The 16,764-nt window shown below is 40.9% G+C and overlaps 2 protein-coding genes across 2 annotated transcripts; one reads left to right on the top strand and one right to left on the bottom strand.

Moving 5' to 3' along the window:
- The first annotated feature begins 5,033 nt into the window (after positions 1 to 5,033).
- LOC113575328 (neuropeptide B-like) lies at positions 5,034 to 6,163 on the top strand. The gene is made up of 2 exons (XM_027006779.3): positions 5,034 to 5,291; positions 5,630 to 6,163. The coding sequence occupies exons 1-2, from the start codon at positions 5,034 to 5,036 to the stop codon at positions 5,756 to 5,758; spliced, it is 387 nt and encodes a 128-aa protein (XP_026862580.2). The 3' UTR covers positions 5,759 to 6,163.
- Positions 6,164 to 6,289: 126 nt separating this feature from the next.
- LOC113575337 (guanine nucleotide-binding protein G(o) subunit alpha-like) lies at positions 6,290 to 16,670 on the bottom strand. Its single transcript, XM_027006788.3, has 10 exons — positions 16,638 to 16,670; positions 16,389 to 16,533; positions 14,795 to 14,886; positions 13,809 to 13,901; positions 13,061 to 13,221; positions 10,887 to 11,015; positions 8,744 to 8,873; positions 8,158 to 8,229; positions 6,870 to 6,957; positions 6,290 to 6,521 (listed from the first exon to the last, which is right to left on the bottom strand). Exons 1-10 carry the CDS (start codon positions 16,668 to 16,670, stop codon positions 6,331 to 6,333), a joined length of 1,134 nt encoding a protein of 377 aa, XP_026862589.3. The 3' UTR covers positions 6,290 to 6,330.
- Positions 16,671 to 16,764: the final 94 nt, after the last annotated feature.

Genomic DNA, 16,764 nt, shown 5'->3' with positions numbered 1-16,764 from the left:
TCTAATAAAGTCTACAACTCTACTAAAGAGGTCTGGGCGGGAGGTGTGGGCAGGGGAATGGGTGGAGCCACAGGAGTTAGACAGGTCGAGGCTCAGCACGACACCTGGAGTAGATGCACCTTGTCAGAAGGAGAGGATAGATTAAACAGGTTCAATTACTAAAGTATGTACAATAGGGGTATATAATGTTCAAGCAAGGACTCTGGCAGAATGAGCTATGGCAGCACGGATGCCATAAGGAAGAAGGAAACACAGACATGAAGGCTCCCTGGAACATCAGCACTCAGCCAACACATTTGAATGAGGAGAGCACTGTTGCTCTTAGCCAACACACTTGAATGTGGAAAGAGGTAAAGTGAGAGCATCAGAACATCCCAGTTTTTGTTTAGAGAGATGTATGTGATTTAACTAAAATTGAATTTGGAGGAAGAGGGGGATGGGACACCAGACCTCACTGTTGAGCCTTGTGGAGGTGTTGTGGGCTTAACTGGGCAAACGTACCTCGCTGTTGAGCTTTCTGGAGGTGATGTGATTTAATATTATATAGAGTCTCAAACAATGACATGTGGGTTATTCCACAGTGTTTATAGCTTTATATGAGCTTTATAGGAAAAGCAGACCAGGAGTATGGTACTGTGGGACCAGACTATTCAGTGCTTTATGGGTCATGAGAAGAACTGTAAAATCATAATTAAAGAAAGTTTGAAATTGGAGTATAGTTTGATAACTGAAAATTCAATCACTAATTAGTACCTTTCAATAATCTAGAAGACTCTCCTTCCATGCGAGCCAGAAGACTTCAAGTTTAGTATGCCACCACTTGGGTTCTATCTTTCAAATGTTCTGTTTTGTACAAGTGTGATCTTTATACCACAGTATGGGTTTTTGTTTCTGATTTTCATTCTTAAGTGCAACAATATTATTAAGTGTGCAGTAAAATGATTCAACAACAAAAGAAACTTTCAGTCATTTGATCAAGTTCTGCCAGTTTTGAGGGGATCTCAGTCAATATTGGTAAATCTGGTAGATTAATGCTATGTGCAGGAACTGGAATGATTGTGTCTGGTGTGGTAGTGAGGCAAGATAACAATATTATGACTCATACATAGTTCAAATGAAATAATAGAGTGGTCTGAGATTGCATCAGACTGAGGTATGACAGCTGTTTTCTATATCTATCCTGTTTATCAGTATATAAAATATCTAGATTAGAGAGGAAATCTGCAAACTCATTAATAAATTCAGAGTAGGGTCCTAGTGTCCTGTAAATACTAATTAGTGATGTTTATGTTAATAAAAAAGTCTTTCAAAGGATTTGAAATCCTACTCATGTTTTCTGGTTTATGCGTAATGTGCTATTATAAACAAACTACAAATAAGTCAGGGCCACCTGCACAGTCAGATGACTAGATGAGGGTGGCATACATAGTTATATACAGGAGGACTCATTTAAGGCTATATACTAATGTGGCCTGATCCAAGTTTCTGTTTTGTACGTATAATCTACTATCAGCGATGATGTCATTTATCATAAGCAATCCAAGTTTCTGTAGAGAAAGAATGGAGACTCAGTAAGGACATTCCTCAGCAGGGTCTTGGCTTCAATTGCTACAGTGCCTATTTGTAGTGGTGATTTTTCCCCTTTTTTCTGTGCATTTTAAATGCGTCACTGGAGTATGATCATAACGTGTTACATTGTCGAGGAACATTCTAAATAACGTGGGCTTTAAAAATGTTCCTGTATTGACAGCCAAGAGTTATTTTTATTCCGTCACAGAATTTAAACAAGTCCAGGCTTTTATGTAACTGGGCATGAAAATTATTTGCCACTAGATGGTGCTGTAACACTACAATAGTTCAGTAATGACGACTCGAAGCTCGGTCTATCCATTAGTGTGCTACCGCGCCAGTGAAAGCCTAATCCAGTGTAAAACGTCATCTTTATTCAAACATGGGCATGGGATTTTCGGTCTCTTAGTTTGTAGTGATGTTACAAATGACCTGACTGAATCTGCAACAGGACTATGATTGTTTAGCACATGTAATGTATTAGATAGAGTTTTCCAGATATAGCTTTAGTCTGGTCCTAGACTTAAACTGTTTTACTCTGAATGCATATTGACAGTATGATGTAGTTTAAGAACCTTGTAAAACTGGTCATGGAAAACATATAATCATCAAATTGGAGGCTTTTAGCATTTTGGATAGAATGTGACTCAAGGGGATTTCTTGTTTCAATAAATTGCTCAAAATATTTTTATTTAATACATTTTGGCTCTGTATGAGAAACAATGACTTGCAGTGATTTATGCAACACATTTTTATCTGTTTGGTATCATGTTTATCACGAATGACCCCTGTTTCAAGTTCAAGTTTAGTTTATTCATCACATACATAGTCATACACAGTATAACGCGCAGTGAAATGGTGGAGTGCGCTCTGTCCAAACTGAGGAAGAGAAACAGGGGTGCATAGAGAAAAATATATATATGCAAGATAAATATATATATTCTATGTATGTACAAAATATACTAACAATGTATGTACAATATATGTATATTATGATTATATACACAATGTACATGGTTGGGTATATATGTACACAATCTACAGAATGTACAGATCCATTTTGTATATCTACAGTTGTGTAACAAGGTAATTGAGTATAAAATCTATATATACAGATGTACAGATATACAGTTATGTTACATGGTGGTGGTGGTCCCCACAGTTTATCAGTTTCCCTGATTCAGGGCCCGAATGGCCTGTGGGAAGAAGCTCCTCTTCAGCCTCTCTGTCTTGGTCTTCAGGGAGCGAAAGCGCCTCCCTGACCTCAGTTATATACAGTTATGTGCAAAATAATAGCAGTGTGTTTAAAAGTGAGAAAAAGCTCAACCCTCATAATAGCATTTATTTCCATACACACAAAGGCACTGGGAGCACTGCATATTCACTTCCAAATGAAAACATGAACGAAATAAATTCAACTGAAAATGAAGAAAAAAGAATAATGGGCTGTTAAAAAATAGCAGTGTCTTCATTTTCATTTACAAACTCAAATATTTACAGTATAAACAAAGTTGTTTACAGATTTAGCTTTTCTGTTGATCACTGAACTAATATTTTAGTTGTGTAACCTTTTATTTCTGATAACTTCTTTATTTCTGTGTGGCATGGAGTCAACTAACATCTGATACCTGCAAACAGATATTCCATCCCAAGCTGACTGGACTACATTCCACAGTTCTTCAGCATTCTTGGGTTTTGCATCAAAAACACCATTTTTGATGTCACTCCACAAATTCTCAATCGGATTGAGGTCTGGGGATTGGGCTGGCCACTTCATAACATCAATCTTGTTGGTCTGGAACCAGAATGTTGCCCACTTGCTGGAGTGTTTGGGGTTGTTGTCCTACTGAAAAACCCATTTCAAGGGCATTTCTTCTTCAGCATAAGGCAACATGACCTCTTCCAGTATTCTGATATATTCAAACTGGTCCATGGCGCCTGGAATGCAATAAATGGGTCCGACTCCAAAGTATGAGAAACATCCCCAAACCATTATGCTTGCACCTCCATGTTTTACAGTCTTCACAGTGTACTGTGGCTTGAATTCAGTGTTTATGGGTCATCTCTCAAACTGTCTGTGAACTTTAGACCCAATAAGAACAATCTTGCTCTCGTCTGTCCATAGAATGTTGCGCCACTTATCTTTAGGCCAGTCAATGTGTTCTTTGGCAGACCTTTTCAACACGTCTTTTTTTCAGCAATGGTACTTTACAAGGGTTTCTTGCAAATAGTTTGGCTTCACGTAGGAGTCTTCTGATTGTTGCAGTACTCAGAGGTAACTGAAGATCTTCTTTGATTCCCCTGGAGCTGATCATTGGATGCTTCTTTGCCATTCTTGTTATTCTATGATCTACGCGGATGGTTGTATTTCTTTTCCTACCACGTGTTTCGGGTTTTGTTTGCCATTTTAAAGTATTTGAGATCGTTTTAGGTGAGCAGCCGATTATTTTCTGCACTTCTTTATACATTTTCCCCTCTCCGGTCAACTTCTTGATCAAAGTTCTTTCGCCTTCAGTACAATGTCTGGAATTACCCATTTTACACACTGAGCAAGGGCTAAAATCAGCAGGTACAACATTTGCTGCCCTCCTTCTTTAAATAAGGGCCATAATTGACACCTGTTTCTTCATGGAATAAATTCTCACTAATTGAACTCCACGCTGCTATTAATTTGAACACACCCCTTTCATTAAATGAAGCAATTATACCCAATTAGTAGCGCGTACGTCATGACTCGATTCTGTTGGTTGCCCATTACTCGGCTACACCTAGTCTAGAATTCTCTCCCACCCCCCCCCCCCCCCATGTATTATCTTTTCTGCCAAAATCAGTAATTAAATACATTAGTGATGTTAGACTGCTATTATTTTTGCACATAACTATACATTTTACATACCTGTAACATGTTTGGATGCAATAAATATTTTTTGCATATTTGATGTTAGGCGAACAGACGCGTGGTTAAAGTTAAAAATAGAAATTTAAAATTTCCAGTCGTGTCTAAAGCATTAATAGCCATCCTGATTTGAAACTGTCTAAACAAATAGAAAATAGAAAATTGCTGTCTTCCAGACGAGTCTAAAAACACGAACCGCTATCCTTATAACTTGAAACCGTCAAGATTATCTTTAAATATTTGTTTCAATCAGATTTCATGTCTCGGCTGAGTGTAAAACATGAACCGCTGTCCTTATGTCTTGAAACTATCTAGATAGATCTAGATATGCTAAATGATCAATTCTCACTCTTGCATTCACGAATGTCACTAGATTATACAAAGTTAAGCATAAATGCACAAATGAATCCTATCAAACGCAGATGATTCATCACCGACTGCGCTGAAGTTGACGAAATGTGAACACGATCACGGGGTGTATATAAGCGCTGCCTCGGAGGGAAAGAACAAGTTAAGTTAGGGCAGGGAAATATTACATGAAAAGAGCGGCTACGAGTTCTTATCAACGATGGTGAAGTTTGACAAGCGGGCTCTTGTAATCTTAATCCTTTCCGTACTTGCCTTTTCCAGACCAGCAGAAGCCTGGTACAAGCAAGCATCTGGCCCAAGCTATTACTCTGTCGGTCGGGCATCAGGTTTGCTGTCAGGAATTCGAAGATCGCCATACAGGAGAGCCGAACTGGACCCACGGGAGAGTGGCGAGTCCACCGAAACGAACGCACTACCAGACACACATTTACCACGCAGCTTCGCTTTGACCAGCATGGTAAGCCTCTGTTCACTAGCCTTGCACAATACGTCCTTTATCGAGATTTTTCACGTTTACAGAAGGAATAAACATTGAGCTGCAAAAGATCTGAAACCTGTTTTCTTAGCTTTTAGACTAAAACTAAAAAAAAATAAAAATAAAAATAAAAAAAAGTTACGAAAGCGCTGGAATGATTTGTTGTAGCTGTGCAGTATCTGTATTCGTTTGCAACTCGTTCGCAGCTCTGACTCCGTTGGTTGCTGTCCCTTCAGTACCACACCTCGGACTGGAGTTATACAGTCAGCCTGCAAAAGTTGTCAGTGTCAGTTAATAAAATGAACGTTTCGCTCCCGCAGCCTCTCTGTGTGAAAGACATATCACCAAATCTGCAAAGCTGCGAACTTCAACAAGACGCTACAGCCACGTTCCGGTGCGAGGCAGCCGTAGTAATCGCAATAGATTCGAGAGACTGTCTGAACACATGAGGAACCCCTTTCCCAACAGACGTCCATACCTCCGAAAAGCAACGGGACAAATTAGCATGCATGTTACTTCTGTTCATCTTGGTTCTGTTGGTCACACTGTCTTTGGTCAAAACTTGCACGGTTCATGAGTTCAAAACAGGGGGGAAAATAAATAAAATTACTTTCTCATATCGTAACAGCTCGAACCGGCTTATATAAACAGTACTTCATCCAAAAATTAATCGCAACCAGGGTTGTGAAAAATAATAAATGCGTTTATAAAGGGCAGTCCCCCCGGTACCCATTCGTTTGTGAGTGTAAACCTTCACATACACTATAGTCTGTGGGAAACGAGTCTCAAACTGTATTCAAGAATAAAATGTATTGCTGTAATTCTATGAAATAAAACAAAAGAACAATCTGCAATTCATGTTTGTCCTAAAGACACCAACTGTATAAAATGGAAGAAAACTATTTATTTCATAAACACATCCATGTTGTATGTACACAACTTACAAGTATTTGGCATATTAAAAACATCCATAAAAAACATACACTGAAATAATAAAAAGCTTGTTTAGCACTAGCCACTCTCACAGCAGGGGCACATCTTCAAAGTTCTGCCGTACAACCGTGTCCATGACCTTACTGAGCACTTGCCGTATGGCAGAGGTGTGTGTGGCGTTGGTAAAGTGAGGGTACACCGTCTTGCCTGAGGCGGTGGACCGATCCACAAACAGGGAGGTAAGGTGTTGCGCGGCTGCATTTACGTCACAGTCTGGGCCTGCAGCACACAGCAGAGGAGCATGCACAACGCCTGGATGGATACTCAAGCAGAGACAGCACTCGGACGAATAGGGAGATCTAATGAAGCTCATCTATAACCGGCCTGTTCTGCTCTGAAGCAGTCTGGCACGAGTCTTATCTCTATAACTCCACAAAATCAAACATCTCAGGTGCCCTTGAACTGAAATTAAGTTTAATACATTTTTAGTTGGTGGAGTTAATTTGGGGGAAGCAGGCTTTAAATAGATCATTTTAGAATCCCCTGATGTTCCTTATGCAATATCAAACAGAATGCAGAATTACGTGTTCAAATGTTGCTTGATCAGGTGCCGTGTCTTGCAATTACCTTTGAATTCAGGATGGTACAATCGCAGGTGTCTGCCAGAATGCATTATCTTCTGACAAAACAGATCAGTTTTATTCATGAATAAAATCTGCGGATGCATACAAAAACGACAAACAGTAAGTCTTTAATCCAAATGAAAAGTGCTGACCACTTAAATCCATACTTCAATACACATCTCTCACACACACGTAAATAAACTGATGAAGGAAAGCCTAAAGTGTGCTCCCCAATGCTTCCTGTGTTTACTGAACAAGCCTGAGCCAGTTTACACCATACAGATAATTAAAAATACTGGGCCCAGTATTGAGGAACAGCAGTCCTGTTTAAAAAAACAAAATCAACCCATCACTTTTGGAAAAGATTTGGAAAAAAGTTTGGCTAGACCATCAGGTAAAGAATTATTGTTTAGCGATGGATGCAAATTATTCATTCATTCATTCATTTAATTCATTATTTATGTGCATGCTGACATGCCTGTGAACTTTACTAAAATGACTTCCCATGGTTCGTTGCGCTTTTTATAGCAATAACTGAAGCAATTACAGCAGACTGACATCAAAGCCACTGGCTTTCTTTAATAACCCACTAAACACTGCAATAGTCCACAGTCCATAGTCTACAAAACAGACATAAAATTCATACATCTTCAGGATTACTTGGTTCTCACATTAACATCCTAAAAATAAAACAGTGTCTAATATACTGCAACACTTCAGAATCCTCCAGGATTATCATTTTGTGGAACAGCTTCAGACCATCAGAAATAAGGATTTCTCATTTCCAGTGGCAAGTTATTTTAACACTAAAAGACCTTCCATTAATGGTATGTGTCATCACCAGTTGTTGCTATGACAGCAATGAAGTTGAAGGAAACCAAGAAAAACTGAGCTGAGTGGTTAAGATACTCAACTAGTACTCAGAAGGTTGCCAGTTCAAGCCCCACCACCAGGTTGCCACTGTTGGGCCCTTTAACCCTGAATTGCTCAAGTCGTATTCAGTCATAATTGTTAGTGGCTTTTGATAAAAGTCTCAGCTAAATGTCGTAAATGTAAAAAGAGCCAATCTACAGTCAGAATTTTAGAACCCTGTGGAATGAACGCGATTTAAACATCTACATTTCTAATAAACTGATTCTACCTCCTAGAATTTCAGAAGCACTTTGCTTGCACAGTTGATGAGACCTCTGAAATGTCCTTTTTCTCTGGAAACCTTGTGTATTACCTTTACATCTTTTCTTATAGTGAATCTTCACACACCCACCCCATTTTTTAACTGAACATTAGCTTACCAGTGAAGCTTTTTTGAAGTACGTGTTGTTGCATATGGTGGTGAAGAGCTCCAAGCTTTCCTGCAGACAGTTCTTGTAGGAAGACACAAATCATCCATTAGTGAAGATAGAGCAGAGCAGCAGAGAGCAAGAAACAACCCCCTATGACAAACTCCAAAAATTATTTTTTAAAAGCGGTAATTTTTTTAAAATTACCAATAAGACTTATGTCCATTATGATTTTGAAACTGATGAACTCTATATAAAAAGGGACACTACACTAATCACAATCATCCCATCCATTCAGGGGCACTTGCTTGCCTCTGGTGACCTCATTATGATAAATACTTTGTTCCTGATACTTCACTTGCAAGTAATCATATTTGTGTTTTATGATGTCCAACAAGGACAACATGCCCATCTGCCTGCTTTTCAGAGGAAAGCTATTATTTTCCAGCATTTTGGACACAACTTCTTGCTTGAGACATACTGACTTGGATGCTAGTTATCCCTGAGTAATCAGGATCCTGGACTATCATCAAGGTTAGTGGTTGTTTAGTAGGCCACTGGCAGGAGTTTGTAATAAATGTTAAATCAGGTTACTCACCAGAGAGGGGTCCTGAACAAGGTTTAGGTCATACCCAGTAAGAGCCACTACAAATATCACAGCCTTGACATCATCGAAATGGCTGAACCACTTCTTCTGCGAGAGCTGATGTGCACCCACATCATACACTCTGTGAACAGCAGCACATCAACATCAAGTCGTGTACCAACCAATGCTCAGAGGGAATTCACTTGTAGAAAGCAATCAGCCATCAGCATTGGTTAAAACGAGCATTCAGCACATCATTCCACCTGAAAATAATTTGGTTTATTTTACAGAAAATAATATTTCTATTCCATAGTGACTCAAAAGTCAAGTCCAAGGAGGACAAGATTGAGTTTAAGTTTGGGGCTAGATGAAGAAATACAAGTGGCAGAGCACCTAATTCTAAGAGAGGAATTTAGCAGACAAAAATCACTTGGCAAATCACTTAATAATGACCAACTGTCTTGCTTAAATATGTCAGAGCATATCATTAATAATAAGTTTTGAAGTAACAAAAAGTAATTATAAAGTTAGAAGCATCTTCCTTTTCAACCACACTATTTCCAGTGGATTAACTGTAATTCACCTTTGGCTTAGTTCAGTGATGCATTAGTGTACAGGGCTGTAATTGTGCATTACAGGATCCACCATGTCAATTAGTCACATGACACCAGCGAACCGTGTCCAATTTAAAGCTGCTTCACATCACTCAGACACTACAGTAAGTTCACTGAACCATGCAAACCAAGGTGTTGGGAGACACAGGAAATGGAATATGAGAGATCAGTCAAGCACTTTTCTGCAACTACTGTCTCCCCATTACTGCTACAACACGGAGTCGTCAGATGATGCATCCTTCATTAGGTGCTGCAGCAGTAATGTCAGTCGGTCCATTTACTTCGATTAGCTGCAGCTCATTGCTGCTGTGCTGTGAAGCATGTAAAGACTCTCCAAATCCACTCAAGCGAGGGTGCAGATGCCCCAGCACGCTCAGCTGCACGCAGAGAAGCAAGTGCCAGTCCTGCTAAGCTCAGTAAGCCCAGCCGAAGAAACTCAAGAAGACTGCAAATACTCGAAAGCAGTGCATGCACTGCTTTTGGTGCACATGCATAACGGGTCCTGGAAGAGCTCCCAGACAACCAGACCCTCCGGTAAGGATCCCGAGTTGGATCTGGCCTAGGGCTTTGTGACACTGATGATTGCAGGCAAAATGCTCCCTGCCAATTTTAGAACACAATCAGCAGAACAGGAGGTGCCATGTGAAAGCAAATGAGAGCAGGCACTCAAGATTTTAGACCAATTTCCAGATCACTTTTCCACTTTTGTTGACAGCACAATGAACATCTCGCAGCTCTCTTACAGCTGGGTTTCTTCATGCTCATGTTATGGCATCTTTTCCTCAGCAGAGGCAGATTGAGGGTACGTACCAAGACCTTTTGGCCCCTCTGCTATGGCCCTCACCCGAGCTTCAAGCACAGAGCAAGAGGTCGAGAGCGGGAAAGCAATCAAGAGCGAGTGAGAGATCAGAAGGGAGTGAGAGGTGCTCATTCTCCTCATTGTCAGAAGTGAGAAGGAATTCATGAAAGGCAAAACCTTCAATATTTTTATGGCTCTGAGCCATGAAAAAGTGGGGAGGGGGCCTCCTTCAGTTGTGTAAAGTCATCATGATTCTCCCTGAGGACCCCCGATACTGGAGGAACCATCAGCATACTGGACTACCAGCAAAGGCAAGACCACAACCTTTCCTGATCAGAGATCACTCCAGTATTAAAGTTCTGGTGGACTGGTCTCTGATGTCATTGGGCTAAAGGTCAGCAGCTAAAATGCATTCTTCATCCCACTAAACCCTGTGCATTGTTCAAAACAGGGTAGCCATCATGACTTCTAGTCCTTTCACATAAGCTCAGTTACAGCAAAAACTGCACAGTTGTCCAAGAGTGCAAAGCTACTGGAAAAAACACAAGGGAACTTGGTCTCCAGAATCCCACCCCCTGCCAAAAAAACAAAACCCGAATCCAAATCAGTTTAATTTACTAAATACACTATAAAACTGGTGCCATAGAGGGCCATTCCAAGTCAATAACCATAACCAGGTCATAAACATGAAGGTCGCCATTTGCCTATAGTTGGTCTTTGGAGGACGGTGAAAGACATTTACCTGTACTGCAGGTGGCTGAGGCTAAACTGGGTTTCAGTGATTCCACTGGTCCTCACCCTCACCCTCAGGACGTCCTCCTGAGTGGGGATGTAGTGCAGGCCGATGATCCGGTTCAGGTTCTCGAAGAAACTGCAGGCACCGTCATCAGTGTGGTGCAGGAGAAAGCCGCGGTTAATATAGAATTTCGGTCTGACAGCAACAGCCTATCCAGCCTCACCTCAAAAAGCCAATTGAGGGCAAAGGTCATTTTTAATTTGTAACTACGTGATGATAATTTGTAGGTTAACGTGATGATGGAAGGAGCCACTCCTGTGTCCCACTAGTTTACCAGTCCATTTAACTTGATCCCAGAACAATGAGAAATGGCATAAACATCCAAAATGGCTGCCATCTCATGTACAGCTAATGAGAGATGAGCAGAAGACCATGATTAGGGTTCCCATGAACCCTAAAGGTCATTTTGATGATTAACAGTAAACAACAACAACATCTCAAAGACTCGAGAGAGACACACCAAGGAAGAGAGACATGCGTCCAAATCAGTCCATGTGTGATTTTGATGCAAGTCAAGTTTGAGTGCATCAACTTGGCAAGTCAAGTTTAAAAATTCAATCCTAAGCCATGACATTTACCGAGTTCTGCTTGCCAGGCTGACAGGGCCACAGGTGTTAGTCCAGGGTACTATTGAGCAGCTGTCAATCACCCAGTTGCACTGCATGCCTGTAGCCAGATGATTACTTTATCTGGGAGGCAACAGCACTGGGCTTTTCATGATTCATTAGATAAGGGTGCCTTTTCTTAAAGCCCTGCATTGGAAGCCACAACTAGGCTGTGTACAAAGACATGTGGAACACAAGAAAGAACCTCCAGAACATCAGATGCAGCTAAAGGAATGAAAAATGCTTCGATCAATCAGGATTTGAGGGCTGACTATTTGATCCGACAATAGAAGTCAAGGCGAGTTTCACTACTGGGAAATGACAAAACACAAACAAAATGTCCTTTTGCCCAGTTATGCAAAACTGGTTAACAAGACAGCTTACATGCATAGAGTTTGTCATTTGTTGTGTGAAACTACAAATAATAGAGGGAAATACAGCACCACAAGAAAATGACCCTGAGAGCAGCCATGAAAAGAGCAGCATTTGGTGGCGTCACAATAGCTATCTAGGATAGCGTGGCTCCATGTGAAGGGCTCTGCACAATAGCAGAGGTTTCAAGAGTGCTCACTGTAGCCCACACACCCAGCAGCGCTGCCAATCGTCCCAGAAACCCACTGCAGCCCAAATGCCTACAGCTCATTAGAAAGCAAGAGCTCATCAAAGGGGTCTTTCAGACTCTGCCGGCTTCTGCACACGCAACAGGGCCACGAGGTGAAATGCATGGAACTCAGAGCCGGAGGTCCTTCCGCTGAATTAAGGGTTTGACACTCAGAAGCTTGTTGGCATTTAAATAAGTGAATGCTAGACAGAGTTCTGAGAAGGCATACTGCATCCATCTTTTTTGGAAAAAAACAAAAAAAAAAAAAACAAAACACACCACATTACAGCTTACAACTGGCTAAAATAATTACAAGGTGTCTACTGAAGTAATAGAAAAATAATATCCAATACTTTGTGAAATCTTGCATTATTTAATTTGTAATATTAAGAATATTCTAAGATCATTCTTTTTAATAGCAATTTCAACATTTTTGCAAATAAAAGCCAACACAACCAAACTAATAGTAATTCTGCAAGACCTGGAAGTGTGTGAAAACCAAGAACTCTGAACTATACAACTGGGTTTGGTTTTGCCAGCATGTTCAAAGTAGCTTCAGATTACTCACTAGGAACGCAAATCCAATCAACAGAAAGCTTAGTCACTATGGCCTGGTAAACAGGGCGACATGCCTGAAACCCTGTTAATCCCAGATCTCCACAAGCAACAGAGCACGTCATGCGAAACGACCCCCTGTAATTCTTTTTTTTCCACCTCTGTAATTATTCTAGTCATTTCCAGAACAGTCACCGGCAACACCTTTTAACGAGGCAGCAATTAAGGCTCTTTCAGCAAATGTCACAAGAGTCATTAGCAGAGATGCATTCTTAACTGATGTAAGCCCCGGCACACACGGGCGGACAGGGCGCGGAAAGCACACCTTGAATGCGGGGCGGAGACCAGAAACCACTCACTAGAGTGCAGAGTCGTTGAGCTGGTACTCGTGGCCCCTGGAAGCTGCCGCACGCACGCCCGCATCTCCCCACAGTCTGTAGATGGAACAAGCCATGAAGGGCAACAGCTCCTGGTCATCTCCTACACAGCATTCGCATGACAAGACAACGCGTGCGTGGGCCTGTAGAGATGGAAGGAAGGTGTACATATTTACATTCTGCTCAAGGCTTCCTTAAGCAGCGAATAAAAAGAATAAGTATGCTTGAGTAAATAAAGGACATCACGCCATCAATGTGCTCGTCTTCAGTATCTATTATAAAACGGTACCAACTAGGTGCAACTGGCACCATGTTAATTTGCAGACAGTACTGGAGTGCTGCCTAACTGTACCATTATCTACAGCTCTCCGTTTTAGGGAAATAATTTTCTACTTCAATAACTTCTCAAAGATGCACAGATGCCTACGCTCCATGCATGGTGAAACAAGCCTGAGCACTAACAGTGCATCCAATCAAAAGGAACACTGTATAAATCACTCAGTGGTTTCAATGCAAATTTCATTGCAGTTAATTTATTAGTGCTACAATGGCAACTGGGTGGTGAGAGGAAATGTGAAAATTAAGTGCAAGTTGGTGTTAGAAAATTAGTGTTATTGAATAAAGTTTTGAAAGCACACTGCCAGTGAGCCAGTTAACGATGGTTGGGTCATCTGCTCCATGGACGAGTGGACCATCTGAAACCAACATGGGACCAAGTTCTGCAGCCTACCTTGTTCTTCTTGTTGGCCAGACTGATGTGGAGCTTGCCCATACCATGCAGAACAAACTTCATTGAAGTCAACAGGTTATCCAGTACAGCAGGCTACTCATGGAGAAGACAGTGAACAAGAGAAAATTCACACTAGGCAAATACTTGCACTTGACGGGTTTAAATTATTTGTTCATAATTAGCTGCAAGCAATTATGCTGTTTAACATTATGCTGTTAAACGAGTGAAAACTACAGCAATTTTCCAGTCCACCAACAAACATGGTGGCAATCCATTTTAAACGCAATCCGTTTCCCCCTCTGTCGTCATAAAGGTTGCATTTCAAAGTTGTAACCATTGATTGGTCTAGGAATAGAACCATCATAGAGCCTGGAGTTCAAACCCTGTCCAATGTGTAGAGCTTGCACTAGCTCATAAACCAGCTGTGCACTCTGAAAGCCTATATTCTTCCCTGCACTGCCAAACATCCCCAGTGAGGTTGACCCAACACATGCATGTAAAGACATGGGGTCAGTCATAGTCTGAAGCTAGAGACTACTTACCAATCATCATCACATTTACCTCAAATATCACTTGGGAGATTATTTTTTATATAAACAAACCAAAACAAACAAACAAATGGAAGGGGTGGACCATCCTTGTAACAAGCTACACTGTCAATCTTAAACATTCTAAGAGTGCCTACGATTGGTTTAGTTTGGGTCTAGAGGTTTGGTCTCATAGTAAATCCACCCGAGGCAAAGCAAAGAGTGGCATAAGGAGAAGATACACCCCAGAGTGAGATTTGTCCAGAGATTTAACACCTTTATTGAGCCTCATTATCCCTTGCGACATACGTCATGGTGCCCAAGTGGTTGGCAGAGATAGCCCAATACTTGCAAATGCAAAGTCTGCATAGAACACAGTAAATGGCAAATGATCCAGCAAGCCTTTTTACCCAATACTTAACCCAAGAATTCAACAGAAAATCCAGCAGATCACTGTACCTTAAAAGTGGCAAGTTCTTCTTTGGTAAAGCCACAGTTATGAATTATCTTCATCTGCTTCAGTAGAGTGCTTTTGCCACTCTCTGGAGTGCCTAGAGGTTTTGAACAGAAACTCCTGGATGTCGGTTGACCAAAACTAAGGCAAGCAAAAACCATGTTAGCTAGGATTAAGCCATCAACCATCCAGCAATGGGCTTTTCAATTAATCTGACAAAGTTAGGCATCTGCTACAAACACTCAGACATTCCTGAATAAAATACTCTCTCCTGGACAAGGTGGTGGCATGTTGAAAGTTGAAGGCAGAGTTTAACTTGGGCTTTCCGATGGCTTTTTACAACGCGCTTTTGTTTTTATGAGTGGCTTAAAACTCCCCATTTTATTGAATGTTTGTCCAACACATTTTTGGAAACATTAAGGTATTTATAGTAAAGTTGTACAGTTAGCTTCTGTAAGCTGCATCTTGCCATACATGGTGTTTGCCACCCTCTAGCTCCCAGATACCCAATCCTGGCACCTGAATCCATATCTCTTCTATGTTTATGTAATCTCCAAACAATTAGTTAAATTAACTGGCCACTGTAGGAGCGTTTAAATCTGATATCAACAAGTGGATAATTGGTACAGATAGCCATTCATATGTATTGAATGTGTCTCTAGTGATCACATATGATTAGATTTTATGACTAATCACTAAACCACTGTTACTTTCCTAACTAGAAAGTGTTAGAAACCACTAGAAACAATTTCCAACCAGCAGCTATGCTTTCTTCTGGTTAGGCTGCTAACTAGGCAGTCTTTCAATGCTTTCAGTGAAGCAGTGGGACACATTCATACAAATGTCACATGGCCCTGATCAGCCCTGAAGGTCATTTGAGTCACAGATACAAAATGCAGCTCCTAAACACAATATACCATTTTCTCACACTTGTGATTGGATCCCCCAAGATATTAATACCAACGTGAACTGGCTGATGTGTGTAGGTAATCTCACTCAACTCCTAGGGAAGGTAAGGTGTAAAACATGCTGAAACAGCTCTCAGGAAACAAGGATTCTAGCCCTTACTTAATGGTCAGTTTCTGACCAGCAGTGCAGGACCACTGTTGGCTGGATATGTTTCTTTCATCACAACCTTGTCATCAAACTGAATAAAATCTAATCTTCTACAGAAAACAAAAACATAAAAAAATGTAAGCATTCTTAAAAATAAGCACTCTCAAAATGAACTAAAACTAAATTGAAAAACTAAAAACGGGTACACTGGTACAGTGTGGAATTGACTGAGTAGTAAACAATATTCAGTCATTACTGGTCCTGTGTTCTGAAACAGCACTAAAGAGTGGGGTAGAAAGAATATGCTAATAGGCGTTTATAATCATACACGTGTGTATTTAGAAAGGTCCAAGGCAAGTGTCCTAGGTGAGGCGCAAGGTTAGTCTTTCAGATGATGCATGATGTGTGCATGGTCTACTTATGCAAACAGACTTCCACCCAACCAAAATCTAGGATAGTGCTGGATCAGATGCATTCTTCAGTCCACCAGCTACAAGTCTAACTCCTTGATGCTTGGTAAACCAAAACTGTGAGGAATCTTACCAAGCATTAGCATTTTGACCACGTGCGTGTCGTTTCTGGCTTGTGCTTGTAGTTCTCGGTCTAGTTTGGCACTGCGGTTACTGGCCCGTTTCTCTTCCTCTGAAACTCGGGAGGGGACGTATGCCAGCAGCGCCCTCAGACATGCCTCGGGAGACCGCATCGCACAGACGTTTTACCGGTGTTCTCATGCTGGATTAGCTGTACATGCATCTATGACAAGATTTGTGTAGCTTTAGACTTTAGGCATACCTGCAAAGATGTTGGATCAAAACAGCGAAACATTTGTTGATGATTCTGAAGTCGATTTCTGATCCAATGAGTAGGCCTAGTGTTTAGATAGCGTCCTGGTTTGTGCTGAGCTAAGGAGATATCAGAA

The sequence above is a fragment of the Electrophorus electricus genome, chromosome 3 (genome assembly GCF_041902795.1).
Source record: "Electrophorus electricus isolate QZ-2024a chromosome 3, ASM4190279v1, whole genome shotgun sequence".
In the NCBI taxonomy this organism is placed as follows: domain Eukaryota; kingdom Metazoa; phylum Chordata; class Actinopteri; order Gymnotiformes; family Gymnotidae; genus Electrophorus; species Electrophorus electricus.
Note: the sequence above shows the minus strand (reverse complement) of the source record. Positions and strands in the feature narration are given on the sequence as shown.

Coding starts and splice junctions, on each gene's coding strand:
- LOC113575337 (XM_027006788.3), bottom strand. CDS start 16,670: ATGTTTCGCTGTTTTGATCCAACATCTTTGCAG. Junction 13,902..14,794: donor AAGAACTTGCCACTTTTAAG/GTACAGTGATCT, acceptor CTCCATGAGTAG/CCTGCTGTACTGGATAACCT. Junction 6,958..8,157: donor ACTTCAAAAAAGCTTCACTG/GTAAGCTAATGT, acceptor ATGCATCCGCAG/ATTTTATTCATGAATAAAAC.
- LOC113575328 (XM_027006779.3), top strand. CDS start 5,034: ATGGTGAAGTTTGACAAGCGGGCTCTTGTAATCTTAATCCTTTCCGTA. Junction 5,292..5,629: donor GCTTCGCTTTGACCAGCATG/GTAAGCCTCTGT, acceptor TCGCTCCCGCAG/CCTCTCTGTGTGAAAGACAT.